General features: G+C 41.5%; 1 protein-coding gene across 1 annotated transcript in view; it reads right to left on the reverse strand.

Moving 5' to 3' along the window:
• LOC146809852 (cytosolic phospholipase A2 gamma-like) overlaps nucleotides 1–16,915 on the reverse strand; it is a 680,097-nt gene that overhangs the window by 73,264 nt on the left and 589,918 nt on the right. The window contains exon 12 of the mRNA XM_085616716.1: nucleotides 11,819–11,944. Within this exon, the coding sequence (XP_085472842.1) occupies nucleotides 11,819–11,944 (126 nt within the window). The remainder of the gene's footprint in view (nucleotides 1–11,818; nucleotides 11,945–16,915) is intronic.

The following is a 16,915-nucleotide window of genomic DNA, read 5'->3' on the forward strand; positions in this document are numbered from 1 at the left end:
ATAACTCAATACAAGTCACCTTGTGACAGATACTTTCAGAATTATATAAATTGATACCATACATTGATACTTGCATTTCGCAATCAGTGATGTTCAATTGTTTGGTTGAAACCCAATATGCATTATTTACGAATTAATTGGCAAAAGTTCTATTTCCAAAATTAAAGTAATATATCAAATATACTGTTATTCATTATAAGTGATAACAGACAATTATATATATAATGTCCCAATTGCATCAATATCAAAGCATTCGAAACGATATTCCCTCCACTGCATTTGGATTTCTGTTGTATCTGGTTTAGTACCCAATTGTTGATTAACACAGTACTTCATATTGGTATGAATATATATGTGTAAAAGAGATCTCACTTTGCAATTCATGTTTACAGATTATGGTCAAATTTAGGGATTGTCAAAACCCTTTGCACAGTCCAAGGGGCATATCAACAACAACCGGCGATAATTATCGCTCAGCGCTCTTAGCGTGAGGATAATGATCGCCGGCTAGCGTGAATTTTTATCGCTGAGATAGCGTGCTATTAGCAACACTTATCTCAATAGCGATAAAAATCTACACGCTAACAGGCTAACGTGAGATTATCGCTGGAAACCCAGCGATAATCACACGTTACCTTGTTGATAGGGACAGGCAAACTTAGCCATGATATCCTCCTTCCATAGGATATCATGGCTAAGTCTGAAAATTAGCAGACGTAAAAAAGCAGCGTTAACCGCGGTTAGCGCTGCTTTTTTTGTCTCTAACAGGGTTAGCGACATTCTTGATAATAGGAGAAATGTCGCTTAGCGACATTTCTCCTATTATTTTACTCTGGAACGCCCCCTTTGCATCTCATTAGAGATGCAAGGGGAAGCGTAGAGTAAAAGGGTGCTAACATGCAAATTTGCGTGTTAGCACCCTGTTGTTGATAGGGTGCTAGTTTTATCTCTGCTTTTTTGGCTTTTAAAGCCAAAAAAGCAGAGATAAAGCCCTTGTTGATATGCCCCCAACTTCTTTAGAATTCCATTATAGATGGACATAAAGTTCTTCATTAGAGTTCATGCCTCTCGGACTCTTGGTCCGCAGTCTGATAATATACTTGGATTCCAACTGCCTCAATTTCTTTTTTCGGTCCCCCATTCTTTCCTTGTATTCAATTGTATCTATGGCAAAGAAACTAATGTTGCGCCAGTTCCCACCTTGGCAGCTTAGTAGGTGTTTGGCAGTGGCGTATGTTAGGTCTTTGTTTTTTACTGCCCTTATGTGTTCCAGAATTCTCTTCTTTAACCCCTTCAGCGCTGGGCGAATTCCGCCGCGGTGCTGAAGGGTTCGAGCGCGGGCGGGCTCATGACGGAACGGTTCCGTCATGAGCACAGCTCAACCGTGGCTCATGACGGAACCGTTCCGTCATGAGCATGGAAGGGGTTAACATACAAACTGTGCTCCCTATATATAGCTTGCCACAGTTGCATTGTATCGCATAGACCACAAATTATGTTGTACATGTGATCTTTTGGTTGATGACAATTAATCTTCCCTCTGGATCTCTTATGTTTTTCTTATTCACGCCAATCTGACAAGCTTTACAGGTGTTACACTTTTTGAAGCCTTTCTGTTGTTGTTCTAGCCATTTCTGTGTTTTCTCTCTTGATTGGAAATGGCTTTGTACTAGTATGTCTTTGATTGATTGTGCCTTCCTGAAGGTGATTTGTGGTCTGGTGCCAATGATTTCAACCATATCTTGATCTTGTTGTAATAAAGGCCAGTATTTTTGCACACTTTGACGTATTTTGTGAGCTTCCTTGCTGAATGATAGTATTAACCTTGGAGCCAATTGTTTTGAATCATTGATTTGTAGCTGTTTCGTTTTTTTGATCAAGATTTCCGTTCGTGTTTGAATCTTCTTCATGCTTTTATTTAGATCTCGTTCTCTGTAGCCTCTTTTCTTTAGTCTATTCGCACTGTTATTTATTTCTTTTGCCGCCTCTTCATCTTTTGAACAATTTCTTTTCATCCTCATGAATTCTCCAAAAGGAATACTTCTTATTAGTGGTTGTGGATGGAAAGTTTGGGCATGAAGAATGCTATTTGTAGCGGTTTTCTTCCTATACAATGTAGTTTGTATTTGTCCCTGATCTATATAGACCGTGATGTCCAAGAAATCTATTTTGTGGCGGCTCACAGTGCAGGTGTATGAGAGTCCGATTTCATTTTGATTCAGTGATTCGAAATATTTCATGAACTCTGTCTTGTTACCATTCCAAATTAAAAACAGGTCGTCTATGTATCGAGTCCAGAGTATTATCTTGTCAAGGGCTGCGCTGTTGTTGGGGCCCCAGGCTATTTCCTTCTCCCACCAACCCATGGTCAAATTCGCATAGTTGGGGGAGAAGGACATGCCCATGGCACAGCCACACAATTGATGATAGATCTCATGATCAAAAAGAAAAATATTGTTGTTAAGACACATCTGAGTCATTGTGAGCAACATTGCAGAGTGTTCTAATTCATTTATATTTCTCTGTTTTAGGAAGTATGCACAAGCATTTAAACCCACTGAGTGTTCAATGGATGTGTATAGGGAGACCACATCAATTGTGATTAATAGATATGATGGATTCCATGCTATGTTGGAAAGGACTCGTAGGAAATCTCCTGTGTTTTGAATGTATGAGTTGAGATTGCTGACCATGGGTGCAAAGTAGTGATCTATATATGACAAAATGTTTTCATATACAGAATCGCATAAGGACACGATTGGTCTACCTGGAGGGTTGATCAAGGTTTTGTGCACTTTCTGCAAGAAATATGCTGTAGGAATTGTTGGATTTTCCTTGAAGAGAAATGTGCGTTCTTCAGAATTCAATAGATTGTGTTCATGCCATTCATCCAGATTATTTCTTACTTCCTCAATCATTTTGTGTATTGGATTAGTAGTTAACCTGCTGTACTTTGTAGGATCATGTAATTGTCGATATGCCTCTTTTTTATAATCCTTTATATTTTGGATCACAATATTTCCGCCCTTGTCTGCGGGCGTGATTATTATGTTTATATTGTTTGCCAATGGCTGAATTGCTTGATTTTCACAGACTGTTATGTTTTCTCTTGATTTCATGTTTCTTAGTTTCTCCATATTATCAATTTCGTTCATGACAGCTTCTGAAAAAGAATCTATGTTATTTCCTGGATGTAATTGCGGGCAGTATTTTGATCTGTTTTTGAGACCACTGCTTGTATGTTGTTTAGTATTAATTTGGAGATTCATTTTCTTCTAAGCACTTTTCTAGGTCAAAAAGATTTTTTAACAGTGGTATTTCTTCAATTGTTCATGGTTCACTATTGTCAGGTTTGTCATTTGCCGAATCTGAAATATCTTGAGATTGATTGATAGATGTTTGTTTGTTGGCATGTATTTTAGCCAGTTTGAGTTTGCGTATGTACTTATACATATCAATTTTGGTATCTGTATAGTTGAAATGTTTTTGAGGACAGAACGAAAGGCCTTTGTTTAATACTTGACACTCTACTTTGGTTGGGGTATAGTCCGATAAGTTGATTATTAGGTCTTCAGATATTAGTTCTTCTTCGTTCGATTTCTGAGCGAGTATTGTCTTTTTATGCTTCGATCGTCTGGTCTTCCTGAGGCCTCTGAAGACTTTGTATTTCCTCTTCCAGACCCTCTGCCTCTGCCTCTGCCCTGCCCCTGGTTGCGTGAGAGATTTTGGTCCAGGTTGACAAGGCGCATTTCTTCTAAAAAAGAAATCATGGTTGGTGTATTTTTGCTTGTTGTGTCCTCATTTTCACTACCACTGACATCAGATTCGCTTCCTAATTCTCCAGACATTTGCGGAAGTTTTTTGGCATAGTTAGTTTTCAAGGCTTCGAATCTTTTGGCGAATGTTAATATTTGGCCATGTTTATAGTCCGCTTCGTCCCTTGCGAACTTTCTTTGTTTGCGCTGCTGTATTTCGTCTTCGTATTTTTCGAGACAATCCTCCATTTCTTGGCGCAATTTTTCTGATTCTTCTTTATCCTTCTGAGAGATTTTTTCTTCCAGGTCTTTGATTTGAGTGTGTATTTCTTCTAAATCTTTCTCAGCATAGTTTATCAATATCCGCATCATATTCTGGCTGCATGTCATATTGTTGGCACCCCACTCTTCCAACATATCGGTTCTTGTATCAGGATGTACAACACAATTTGTGGTCTATGCGATACAATGCAACTGTGGCAAGCTATATATAGGGAGCACAGTTTGTATGTTAAAGAAGAGAATTCTGGAACACATAAGGGCAGTAAAAAACAAAGACCTAACATACGCCACTGCCAAACACCTACTAAGCTGCCAAGGTGGGAACTGGCGCAACATGAGTTTCTTTGCCATAGATACAATTGTATACAAGGAAAGAATGGGGGACCGAAAAAAGAAATTGAGGCAGTTGGAATCCAAGTATATTATCAGACTGCGGACCAAGAATCCGAGAGGCATGAACTCTGATGAAGAACTTTATGTCCATCTATAATGGAATTATAAAGAAGTTGGACTGTGCAAAGGGTTTTGACAATCCCTAAATTTGACCATAATCTGTAAACATGAATTGCAAAGTGAGGTCTCTTTTACACATATATATTCATACCAATATGAATTACTGTGTTAATCAACAATTGGGTACTAAACCAGATACAACAGAAATCCAAATGCAGTGGAGGGAATATTGTTTCGAATGCTTTGATATCGATGCAATTGGGGCATTATATATATAATTGTCTGTTATCACTTATAATGAATAACAGTATATTTGATATATCACTTTAATTTTCGAAATTGAACTTTTGCCAATTAATTCGTAAATAATGCATATTGGGTTTCAACCAAACAGTTGAACATCACTGATTGCGAAATGCAAGTATCAATGTATGGTATCAATTTATATAATTCTGAAAGTAACTGTCACAAGGTGACTTGTATTGAGTTATATTTCAACTACATGTCCCATAAGTCTTAGGGAAAATGTAATGATAGGAAATGCATAAAGCAGATGCAAAAAAGTAGTGCCACCTACCGTGAGAAAGGTTTGCCTGTTGTAATAGGGCCCACACCGGTGAGTAGATCTTGCCAATATTTTATTGCAGGAAAGCAAAGAACAAACAGCATCAGTGCCTCGCTAAAAATACCAAGTCCAGCCCGACATGTTTCGTGTCTTGGAACACTTCATCAAGCGCTCTGGGCTTTCCGCCGAGTTCCAGCATCGTCAGTTTCCCGGCACACGCTTAAATGTCTTTGTACTGCCCCAATGGGCGTGGCCACCCGCGTGGCCTCCTGGTCTTCGTAGTGCCGTATTATTGCTGCAGTGAGTTGCCGTGCTGTTCTCTTCAAACACAATGATTCCCAAGTGGGTTGCGATCAGCGCTGATCTACTTGCTTTGCTGATATATATATATATATATATGTATATATATATATATATATATATATATATACCCGAGCAAGAATCCCAAAGAAATTGTCCACACCGGCACAACTCAAGGGCACAGACTCCAATTGTGATGAAATTCAAACGTTGTTTATTGCAGCATCAAAGTCCAAATGACACATTTCGGCCGTTGGACTGCGGACTTGATCACATGGTGTGCTGTGAGGTAATTGGTGACTTAACTAGGCATGATAGTGTTTTTACTATGTTCATACATAGTGAGCTATGTGTAAGCATTCAGCACCATTTTACATTTTTCCGACAGGAGAATTTCACGTTACATGCCTGGTAGCTGTAAGTCATATGCAAATGACTCTGCTGATGACACACTCAATTCTTATGAAATGACGTGAGTGACAGGCTCCAAATCGCTTTAACTCAACAGTGATGGAAGTATATAAAGTGAAATTGTGACAGCAGTGCCTCCGAAAGCAATTTCTTGTAGTTCATGTCCAAATACAATGAATAAATTAGGCCTGGGTGAAAATTCCGATCTGCTCGTGGGAATTGCGATCATTTGACATTTTCGCGTCCCGCGGAGAGTGCGAAAATGTCAAAATTGCCGCAATCCGCATCTTACCGGAAATGTTTTGCTTGCTCGCGCTGTAAAAAAATACATTCTTGCGTGCGCGCGATCGCCTTACCTGAATCCCCGCGTTCGCCGACAAGTTTTCCCAATCCGGTCGCGTTCTCCACAAGATGTTGGATTGTTGGTAGCCATTTGCGCTGTCTCGCGACAGTTCGCGCCCGCAGTGACGTAATTCGTGGCGTGATCACGTCTTTCTTCTCGCGATCATGCACTGCGAGACAAGTGAAAACAAGATGGCCGCGCCCGTGAGCAACCACATGGGTAAGTTGGCGAGCCGTGACCATGCAGAAAATACCACGAACGGGCGGGAAAAAAACTTCCGCGTCTTTGCGATATTTCCGCATGTTTGCGGAGATTTTTAACATTTTCGCGATAGTTTGCGAAAGTGAATTTTGCAAATTCCGCCCACCCCTAGAATAAATACAAGAATGCCTGGTTCCCTCTAAGAAGACCAATTATATAACTAAGTGGTAAATAATGAAAAAAACAGATCTCCAAAAGTTCAATGGTGAACACAACTGACCACAAGGAAGAAATGACTTCGGTCACGGTTATCGTAAGAGGAACGGCGGATGTCACATGTAGCTAATGCAGCTCTGGCTTGTGAACCGAGCACGATATCGTTAACAACAGTGAGTACGTGTACTGCAGTGCACAATGCATGAGGTGTAAGTCAGCAAGCAAGCAGACAGAATATATCTATAAATATTAGGTAGCTTGAGCCTGCGCGTAGACTGCCGGAAAAAATCCGTGGTGGATGTTAAAAAACAACATTATTATGTCAATGTTCGGTATGTGGAAGTCTGGGGTAGCGAAATAGAGGAAGTGATACAGTGCTGAAGCAGTGCCAAATGACAATGCCAGTGTGAAGAATTATATTTAAAATTAGAGTGACAACTCTACTTAGGTGCTCAGTTGTGCTGGTGTGAGAGAGTGATTACAAGGTAACCATAAATCCTAGAAATGCTAGCAAGCTACGGCCAAATAGGACAATATCAAACAAGAGCATGACTGTGCCCCCCTTCCAGCCGGAAAGTAAAGGACAGTGGAGTGGGAATCCTAAATGCTGTATGCACATACTGGACGTCAATGGTGCTACAGGGTAAGGTCGATGGTAAAAGAAATGCATACTGTTCTGGAAGAGAAATACACATATGCATGTTGAAAATCACAGCTGAAAAGTGTGTGTAATGTAACCTACTGTTGCAGACGAATAAGTAACTAACAGGAAGGGATGAGATGTGAAAAATTGAACCAGGGCAAGAATCAAGAGTGACAAGGCGTTTCACATCAACACAGTGAATATAGAAATTAAAGTTCACATTGACAGCATTATAACAATGACCCACACCTATACAGATAGCCTTTAGACAATGCAAGATGGAATGATCAAAGGCTAGATGATAACTAATAATAGAGTTCTATAGTGAATTGTGTAGGTCCTCACTAGTGTTAAGGCCATACGGTGCTTTAGTGTTGACCTCAAGAATGTACTGGGTTTATAGCTGCCAGAGTTGTTTCTCCCGGTTACCTCCCCATTTCAGTGGGGGTATGCAGTCTATAACAGAATATTTCAAGTGTTCAAGGTTGTTGTTGTGCACCTCCATAAAATGTCTGGGTGCTGGGTGAGTTGGATCACTGTTCACAATAGCCCTAAGGTGTTGGAGGATGCAGTGATGAACTTGCCGTTTAGTGCTGCCAATGTACCTTAACCCACACTTGCATTCTAGTACGTAGATCGCACACTCTGTTCTGCAGGTGAGTCTATGTTTTATGGTGAGCAGCTCCCTCCTGAAATTGGAATCAATTTGTGTGATGTTACTCCCAAATTTACAAGCTGTACAGCTACTGCATTTGTAGAAACCTTTAACATCAGACAGCCAGTTTGATTTGGTGAGGAGTTCCGGGCTACTTCTTACCAAGGCATCATGGATAGAGAATGCACGCCTGTGAGTAATGTAAGGCCGTTTAGCAACCAGGGGCCCTAGAGTAGGATTAGATTTAATAATCTTCCAGTGCTTGTTGATGATGGATCTGATGGCACATTCCTCTGAGTTATATGTCATGATGCGACGGGTGTTAACAGTACCTGGACTGTCTGTCTGATCCTGTATGTCAGTATTGGTCGTGGGCCTCCCTATTAGGAGTTCCTCTCTAGGTATGAGGTTGGCCCTGTTGGTTGCCGTGACGATGTTGTGTTGGGGCCCTGAATCTCTGTTGTGCCTCTCTCTGACATGTATCTAGGTCTTCAGTGGAACTACAAATTCTACACAAGCGCAGAATGCTGGCATTCAAATGTCTAGGGTGAAAGGTCGAGGCATGTAAGGTAGAGTTGCCTGCGGTGGATTTTCTGTGCAGCTTGGAGTGTAGTGTGCCATTGGAGACATATATTAATATCTAGGTACTCTACATATTTTTCGGCCAAAGTACGATGCTACCACCTTTGTCCTATTTGTTGATGATGACCTCGTCGTTTTTTTGCAATTGTTTCATTAGGTCAAAATATTGTTTGTTCAGGTGGTTCAGCCTTGGTTGTTTGTGCATCCTCCTTAGATGTAGAGCTTTGAGTTCATCAATGATGACGTAATTGAAGAGATCAATTGCGTCCCTCTGCATCATGGGGGTAAATGTAGAGCGTGGCTTGAATGGACTGGCAACGTTGGTCAAGCTGTCAATGACTTCATTATGGAGGATCTGCTGTGTTGAGGTGTTTTTGGACACGGATTCTAATTTCACCAAACTGCGGATAATGAGTATATCAGAGACCAACAAGTTACAATATATATATATATTTTCATGTACATACAAACTCACACAACCTCGGTGTAGTGACTTCCTGAAATATTTAATTGAAATACATTCAGGCAAAAAAAAAGGAAGATTTTATCTAGCATTCGTTGACCTCTCAGCCGTATTTGACTGTGTTATACACAGCAAACTATGGGATATTTTAAGTGACATAAGGGTGGATCACCCGTTGGTCTGGTTTTTGAGACAGTTGTACACCGGGGCGACTGCTAAGGTACGATATGGAATCAAGGGGGAATGTACTGCACAGCTCAAAGTGGAAAGGGGGGTTAGACAGGGTTGTGTCCTGGCACCGTTCTTTTTCACACTATATAAGAACGCCCTAGAACAAGTGATGATGTAAAAGGTAAAGGATACAACATATATCAACAAACGCCAAATAGCTACCCTTCTCTATGTGGGCGATGCAGTATTGATGGCCCGCACACAGATAGCCCTACAAAAAGCACTTTCCACCTATTCTGTATCTATGGATAATCGCGGCCTAAAACTAAATGCCAAGAAAACATACGTAATGACGTGTGGGAAGGGAAGCCAGAAATGTAGGAGCCTGTCCATAGGGGGTAGCAGGGTAGAATCTGCCAAAATATTTTCATATTTAGGTATATTGTTTTATTTTATCGGGTCCTGGAGACAGGCTGTTAAAAATAGGAGTCTTCTTTTTATGAAATCGACGGCAGCCATGGCCAATTTTGCAAAAAAATTAGGTAGAAGGCCTCCAGCCCTGCTCCTCCAGATTTATCAGGCGAAATGTGTGAATATGGCTATTTATGGTGCAGGCGTGCAGGGTTTTCAAGATACCCAACCCATCCAGAATGTTGAAAACGCCTTCCTAAAGTGTCTTCTAGCGGTCCCAGCTAACACTTCTGTTTATAATTGCCACAGTGAGCTGGACGTCCCATATATTGCAGACATCATTAAAGCTCAGTCTCTACTACTACGGCACAGACCCTGGACATCTACCAGAACTGATCTTAATCAAGATATCATTAAGGACTCCATGAAGTTGGACCACGCCACCAAGATCGCCTGGTTGAAATTTATCAAAAATTTCATGTACGACCTTGGGCACCCTGATTATTACAATTCCCCTGAATCTATTAATACTGTCTCCAGGAAGGAGTTTAAAAGAATCTGTATGACTCACCTGGAGGCAAATAGATACATTCTGGACAACTTAACAACTCATGATATCAAGGCGTATGTACTGTTCAATCTAAGCGGGTATGATAGATATATTTTAACCCGACTGAGACTTGGGAACTTTTATTGTCTGATTTGATTTCCCGCAATAAACAACTGGTCTAAAGAGCTGGGCAGCTGCCGTTGCAATGATCTATCGTCAATGCATGTGGTTCTATTTTGCAAATTTGATAAAAAGCAGAGAATGAGGTAGATCCTGCCAAATTTAAGGCTAGGTGGCTGGACTAAATGTTGACCGGCTTTTTTATATTTACACATTTTAGACAATGAATGTTTTACTTTAGCCATTGCCTGTTTTTGTAAAAGTATATTGAGACCCCTTCCCGTTTTCGAGTGGGTTACCACCAACTTGAAGTTGAGAATGGGTGCCCTAATCCCTATACTTCCTAACACCAAATTGCAAACCCTATTTGCAATTCAGTAATAGATTACCAAATTGCAAATAGGCTTTGGTAAATCAGAAAATGCTTTTTTCTTGTTGCGAATCGGGCCATTTGCGAGCACAAAAACGCTTCTTACATATGGCTCTTTGTGATTTCTGCTGCAAGGAACTTAAAGGCTTATGTATGAAATGCTAGTGCCGCCAAAGCGCCATTTTTTCTTGCACTTCGGTGGTGCACATCTCTCAACCATATCTACAAGGCCACGCAAAGCCACTTTGCATGGCTCTGGATGGTCTCATAGATATGGAGTAAGGCAAAGCAGCACAAGTTGCTGCGTTGCCTTACTCTGCATCAGGGAGGCGTTCCATGGGTGCTGCAGTGGGTTTTCCCACGCAACACCCATGGATTTTGATGCTGCCCAAGATTTATTTAATTACGTACACCTGGGGCAGCGACACAACCTAACGCTTACCCCGAGCAGGCATATGAGGAGAAATATTTTTTCCTCATTTTTTCCCTTCTACACAAAAACAGTCCTGCATGCAATGCAGACACCCTTGCACCATGGTGCAAGAGATCTATGTTGGCGCTAGGCAGCAAATTTTGCGCCAGCATAGGTGGAAATAACAGGAATGCACCATATTTCATAGTTACAGTGCATTCCTGCCTTTTCACATTGGCATAGGCCAGCACAGCAAGAAGACTTGTGGCGCTGCCCTACGCCAATTTCACATAAATGAGGCCCAAAGTGCTTAATTGACCTCTTAAAGAGACAGCTTACACCATGGTTTGTTGAGGAAGAGCTTCTACTCCACCAAACTCTAAGTCAGGCCCACAATCACAGATTTCAATGGTTTCAATGGAAGGCTAAAGTTTTTCTATGAGGAAAAATGGTGATTTCACATGGACAAAAAGAATGTTACTTCTAACCATGCAGTACCGCAAAAAAACACAAGCTCTTGCAAAATGAATTTGAATTTCATAAACATTTGGTTTACAATAACAATATCTTCCAAGCTTGAGGAAACTCCAAGTTATTAATTTACTGGAATGTGTGGTGTATTACTGCACTTTGGGTCACTAATTTCCTGAAAATACACTCCACTCTAGATCATAGTATATTGTGTTGATACAGTATTCACACTTTGTCTATACTCACCTCTAAAGTTTAGACTTTTGCAGAGGTGAGAATTACAATAGCTCTTCTTTAAATGTTTTTATTAGTGCTGTATTGCTCTGTTTGCAGGAAGAAAAGTCCCCACAAATCCTGGTTTGATATACGTAACTTCCACAAAAAGCTAGAGCCCTATGAGAACCATTAGACAGTGCATTAAAACGCATTGAATTTGCTACTTACAAACAAGTTCAGCCGCCATTGTCATGGAGAGAACTGTGGCTGCATTGTGTTTTGCTTGATCGCCTATTGTATCCCAATATTCAATCATCTTGTTAACCATTTGATAGGAGGTAGTATCTTTATTTCCTGTGCGATCAAAAAAGTATTATTTCATTAGGTAAAATAAGATATTTTTTAAGTAATACAAAATAATGGAAATAGCAGAGTTACCAATGCAATTAACACAACACTGAACATACGAGAAAGCCAATGGATAATGACTTTAGGGGGCATTTTAGAAGAAGTTCATCAAAACAATTTCGATGATGCAGGTCCACTCATATGAATAGCCAGGTTAATGCATTTACCGGGTCACTGCAGTCAACGGCATAAGAGATGTGGGCCCCACAGGTAACAATCTTGATGTGTATTGTTAGGGAGATAGCTGCATTGTAGCTCAAGATGAGCTCTGCTATTGTTGGGCAAGACAGGGACCTGGTCTCCCACATTGACCCTTCAGAACACTATAGTTAAGTACCCTCATATACCCTGCCCTTTATATGCACTCTTTATTATACAGCTTTTGATTACCATTATGTACACTCTCTGAAGCTCCAATGATGATGGCCTGATTCCACTTTTGATCACGGTATCCGTTCAGCCTAGGGGCGTTACACATATTTTGTCCTTTATCAATACATTTCTGCTCACATGTGGCATCCCCTCATCCCTGATTGCTGTCCCCCCTGCTCACAAACCCCACCTCACTCATTCATCTTCTGTTTCTAGATATATTTCTTAAAGGAGCAGTTTATATATTGATAGTCACAACCTCTTGATCCCACTGTAGTACACAGAGTGCCACCATCCAGGTAGTAGTGACATGACCACACCCTCAAAAGGACTGGGGCAGCTGCTGTACAACTAGGAGAGAGGGATAGCACTGGCTGTAAAAAAAGCCCTCCCCGGTAAACCCTGAATTTCCTTAAATGGAAAAGAAATTGCTTTGCAGATCTCAATTTTCCCAAAGTTCTGGCAGTGCCATTATTTTTTTGAATCGTTCTATCACTAAATCAATATTTTCTCTGAAGAACCTGGACCAAGTGCATACCCACTGGGGGATGCCTGCACACCACCAGAAAATCAGGTGGCAGATGTGTCTCCTGGTCAATGTGAGTAGTAATGTTCAGGCCATCCCATAGTATGCATTTTTCCACATCCTGGCCATCATCTGGGCCAAGTGGAGCCCTTAGGTCCTCAGAAGCCACTGGCAAGATAGTGCTGGTCATATCGCATAATGAATGTGTGTTCTTGCCCAATAGGCAAAACTCATTAATGGATATGAAAACCACTGTAGCTGAAGAAAACATTCTCTTTCCGAAAGCATAAATTCTCATAGATTCCACATCTGGAGGAACGGTTGTAACAGAAGTTGGATTGACTTTACTTGCTAAAGACTATTCAATCAAGGGCTATGTTGTAGGGTGCCAAGTAGGAACGTCCAAATCACCGGGAGAAGGCCTATGACGTAGCTACAGATTGACTGACCAGCACACATGCACATTTTTTAACCCTTGTAGCCATCAGGGCTCCCATATGGGCATTGTATGTTTAAATGTGCTGGGTATTTTTTAAATCATAGCCAATAAGGCAATGGGTTGTTCTATAGCATTAAAGGAATGGATACAGCCAACAAGAGAAACAACATTAGCTGGTTATGGGGTTTAACTACATTGTGATGTACTGTTCTTTAAAGAGGTGTATCTTCAGCTGCCCAAATGACAGTCATATATCACATGAAGAGGGCCCTGGTTGTAAAATCTCAGTTAGGATGTTGATTTTTGTCTCAGTGGTGAAAAACTACAGTTCCAGCATCTCAGCTTGTTTCCAAACTACCACCACAAATTAGGCACTTTGCTCTGTGGGTGGCCCATGTGATCAACCCAGATCTATGTCCAGAGAGGTATCTAGCCCACTGGCATTTAGTAGGTCTAGCTACAAAGCATCATCTTAGTAAACGGGGAAGAAATCTATCCCCATCCCCCACATCATTAATTTCCAGAGAGGACTTAAGTGTTTCCTGTCGTGATTAGAATAAGATTCAAAAAGACAATGTAGTCACTGCTAATAGGGGTGACGAGGCAGAGGTCTCGGCTTACAGTCAGGATGTTGGAGAACCAGTTGACCTTTAGCCATTTTTTAGTATGACATAGGTCTAGTTCAAGTGATTGTCAATTCAGGGTCCGATATTGGAGTCAACAACAGCGTGTATTAGAGTCAGTACTGGGTCAGAAGGGGGAGATGGCATTTAGTTGTGCAGATGACATGTAGTCTGGAGACAACTGCAGCTCTATGGGGCCTGAAGGTGCACCAGAGGGAGATGGAAGTGCACCAAAAATTATGCAGCATGTCCAGCTTGAGGGCTGCCATCTGCAGTGGAGTTGGTAATAGCCCAGGAGACCCAGGGGGAGCGGGGAACAATTGTGAAATCCTTTTGGATTTTGGGGATTCTGAAGGAGTATAATTTTTATCTTGATAACTACTTGCCTTCTTCAGGGATCTCCAGGGGCAAAATGGTGTTTTATTTTAATGTACGCATTGGACTGCGATTTTGATTTACAAGAAAACTTTGAGCATGGAGTGGACCTCTGACTGGAACAGCCTTTTGACTGAGATGGAGACGAGGCCTGCCTCGTGAAGTGGGAGTGGGAGCTATGTTTTGACCATTACCACGTTTTAGGTTCAGCGACATAAAGTTTTGTCTCCAGGTCTCAAATCACTTTCAGATGCATGAGGACACACTTGTCATATATTTTGGAGTCATGCCCCAAGCCCAATCACCAAGTCACAGTCCATGTAGATCTGCGACCTACCTCTGCTTCCTTCAGGCTCTGGACTGTTTGAAGCCTGTCATTTTACGGGGGACTCATTGGTTTTGGAAGCTTTTTGACTGATCGGAATTCTGAAAAAGATTGGAGCAGAAAGAAAGGAGCTCACATCAGCATGCATGGGTTATGCTTACTTGTGTCTTCGCTCCCTCATTTCCAGGACTGTGCAGTCTACTCAGAACAACACAATACCAGCAAGGCACATAGGAGCACTGCTAAAGTGAATCTCCGGGTCCAGTCTAGCGGCTGGGAATATTCTAAAGGCAGGAAGTTACATCATCTAGAAAACATTTGAGCAGGCAGTAGCTTCCTAAAGTCAAAAATGTCCACTAATTAAATCGTATGTTTGAAAGTAATTGCAAGTGCGAAGATAGAGTGCATAGGCATATTAGGAAGCATCATTGAATAGTAATTAATATTCTATTGCGCAGAGCCATTTTCAAGAAACCTACCGCTGAGTAACACACATGTGGATCAGGCAACATACGGAGAAATAAAAAGCAGGTAATTATTGGTAAAATCCATAAAATCTTTTAACAGGTGCCAGGTATTTACAACTGGGTATCTGATAAAATCAGCAGAAGTGAACTAAAGATTGGGGGGAGAATTTATCATACAGGCAGAGCAAAATAGATTTAATATCAAACTGACCTAGTGTAAAGCATAGGTGGCATCCTTTGGAACATTGCCCTCTCCGAAGGGTCACCCCTAAACATTTAGCCTTCTTCCTCCTCTTTTTGTGACCTTGTTTTTGTTGGCTTTAGTACTTTAGCACTGCTTACTGCTTACGAGTGCTAAAGTTCATATGCTCTCTCCTCTAAACATGGTAATATTGACTCATATCTAATTGACATATTTAATTTATCTAGTACCTAGTAAAGGGCACTATATTTTCCTAGGGCTTGCAAATTAAATGCTACTAGTCACCCTGCAGCACTGATTGTGCCACCCACTTAAGTAGCCCAATAACTGTGTCTCAGGTCTGCAACTGCATTACCTGTGCATAAAGGTTTAAACTGTTTTGCCGACCTGGCAAGTTAAACTACTTACCCGGCCTAAAACTTCCATTTTAATACATATACGTCACCCCTAAGGTAGGCCCCAGAGAGCCCAAGGGCAGGGTGCAAAATGTTTAACAAGTAGGACATGTACTTATGTACTTTTAAGTCTCAACATCGTTTTTCTGCTCTGTAAAACCTATCTCTGCCATAGGATAACATTGGGATTACCTACTAACATTTTATAAGTGTAATTTCCAATTGGGAAGAGATAGGACCTTCAAGTCTGGTGTCTATGGTATCACAATATGAAATATAACTTATGGTTAAGTTGGATTATAAATCACAATTCTGAAAATGCCACTTTTATAAAGTTGGCATTTTCTTAATTTAGCTGTTTGGGGGTCTGGTGCTTGTCTCTGATCACTGTCTTGGATGGGTGACAGCTGGACTTCGTGTATTCCCTTTAGACAGCCACACACAAAGGGAACTAAGGTGTGACTTAATGGGTCTTCCTGAAAGGATGGGAGGGAGGAACTGGGCACAGCCTCACAATTACACCTAAATAGGCTGTGTCCTGTCCACACACAAAGGGCTGAATACCCCCCTGTAGTGAGTCTGGAGCCAGGACAGGAAAGAAGGAGCTATGTGTACTTTAAAGAACCTTCTTTGAAGTCTCCCCCACTTCAAAGGCAGAACTGGGTACAATTACTGGACCTCTGACACCATAAACTCAGTACACTTGCAGATCTGAAACCACTCTGCCAAGAAGAAGAATGGCTCAGGCTAAGATGTGGTTGTGCAGCTTGTTGGAGCCAATGTTGGCTCCCTCCTTGTTTAGTTGTGCTCAAGGACTGCCATTCTACTGGATCGCTGTTGTGGAAGACTGGAAGACTGCTGCCTTGCTTTGTTGCCCTGCTGCTCTCTCTGACTGGGTAAAGATTGGACCCCCATCACTTGAACCCAGAGTGACTCCAAGGGCTGGCTGACTACCCCCTGACCTGAAGTTTAGGGACAGAAAAAGCTTCCACCCCTGCTCCTGCACCAGGACTATCGGAAGTGGGCTCAAGGTGCTTGCTCCAGTGGAACCTACGCATTCTCAGCTGTGAGGGCAGAATAGATGGATCGCTGCTGTTGTGGGAGCAGGACCACTACATCGTGCTCGGAACCAGCGCATCACCATTGGAACTCCAGCCTCAGAGCCACTGCATTGCCGCCACTGCAGAGAGATG

Source organism: Triturus cristatus, chromosome 7 (genome assembly GCF_964204655.1).
Source record: "Triturus cristatus chromosome 7, aTriCri1.1, whole genome shotgun sequence".
Taxonomy (NCBI): Eukaryota; Metazoa; Chordata; class Amphibia; order Caudata; family Salamandridae; genus Triturus; species Triturus cristatus.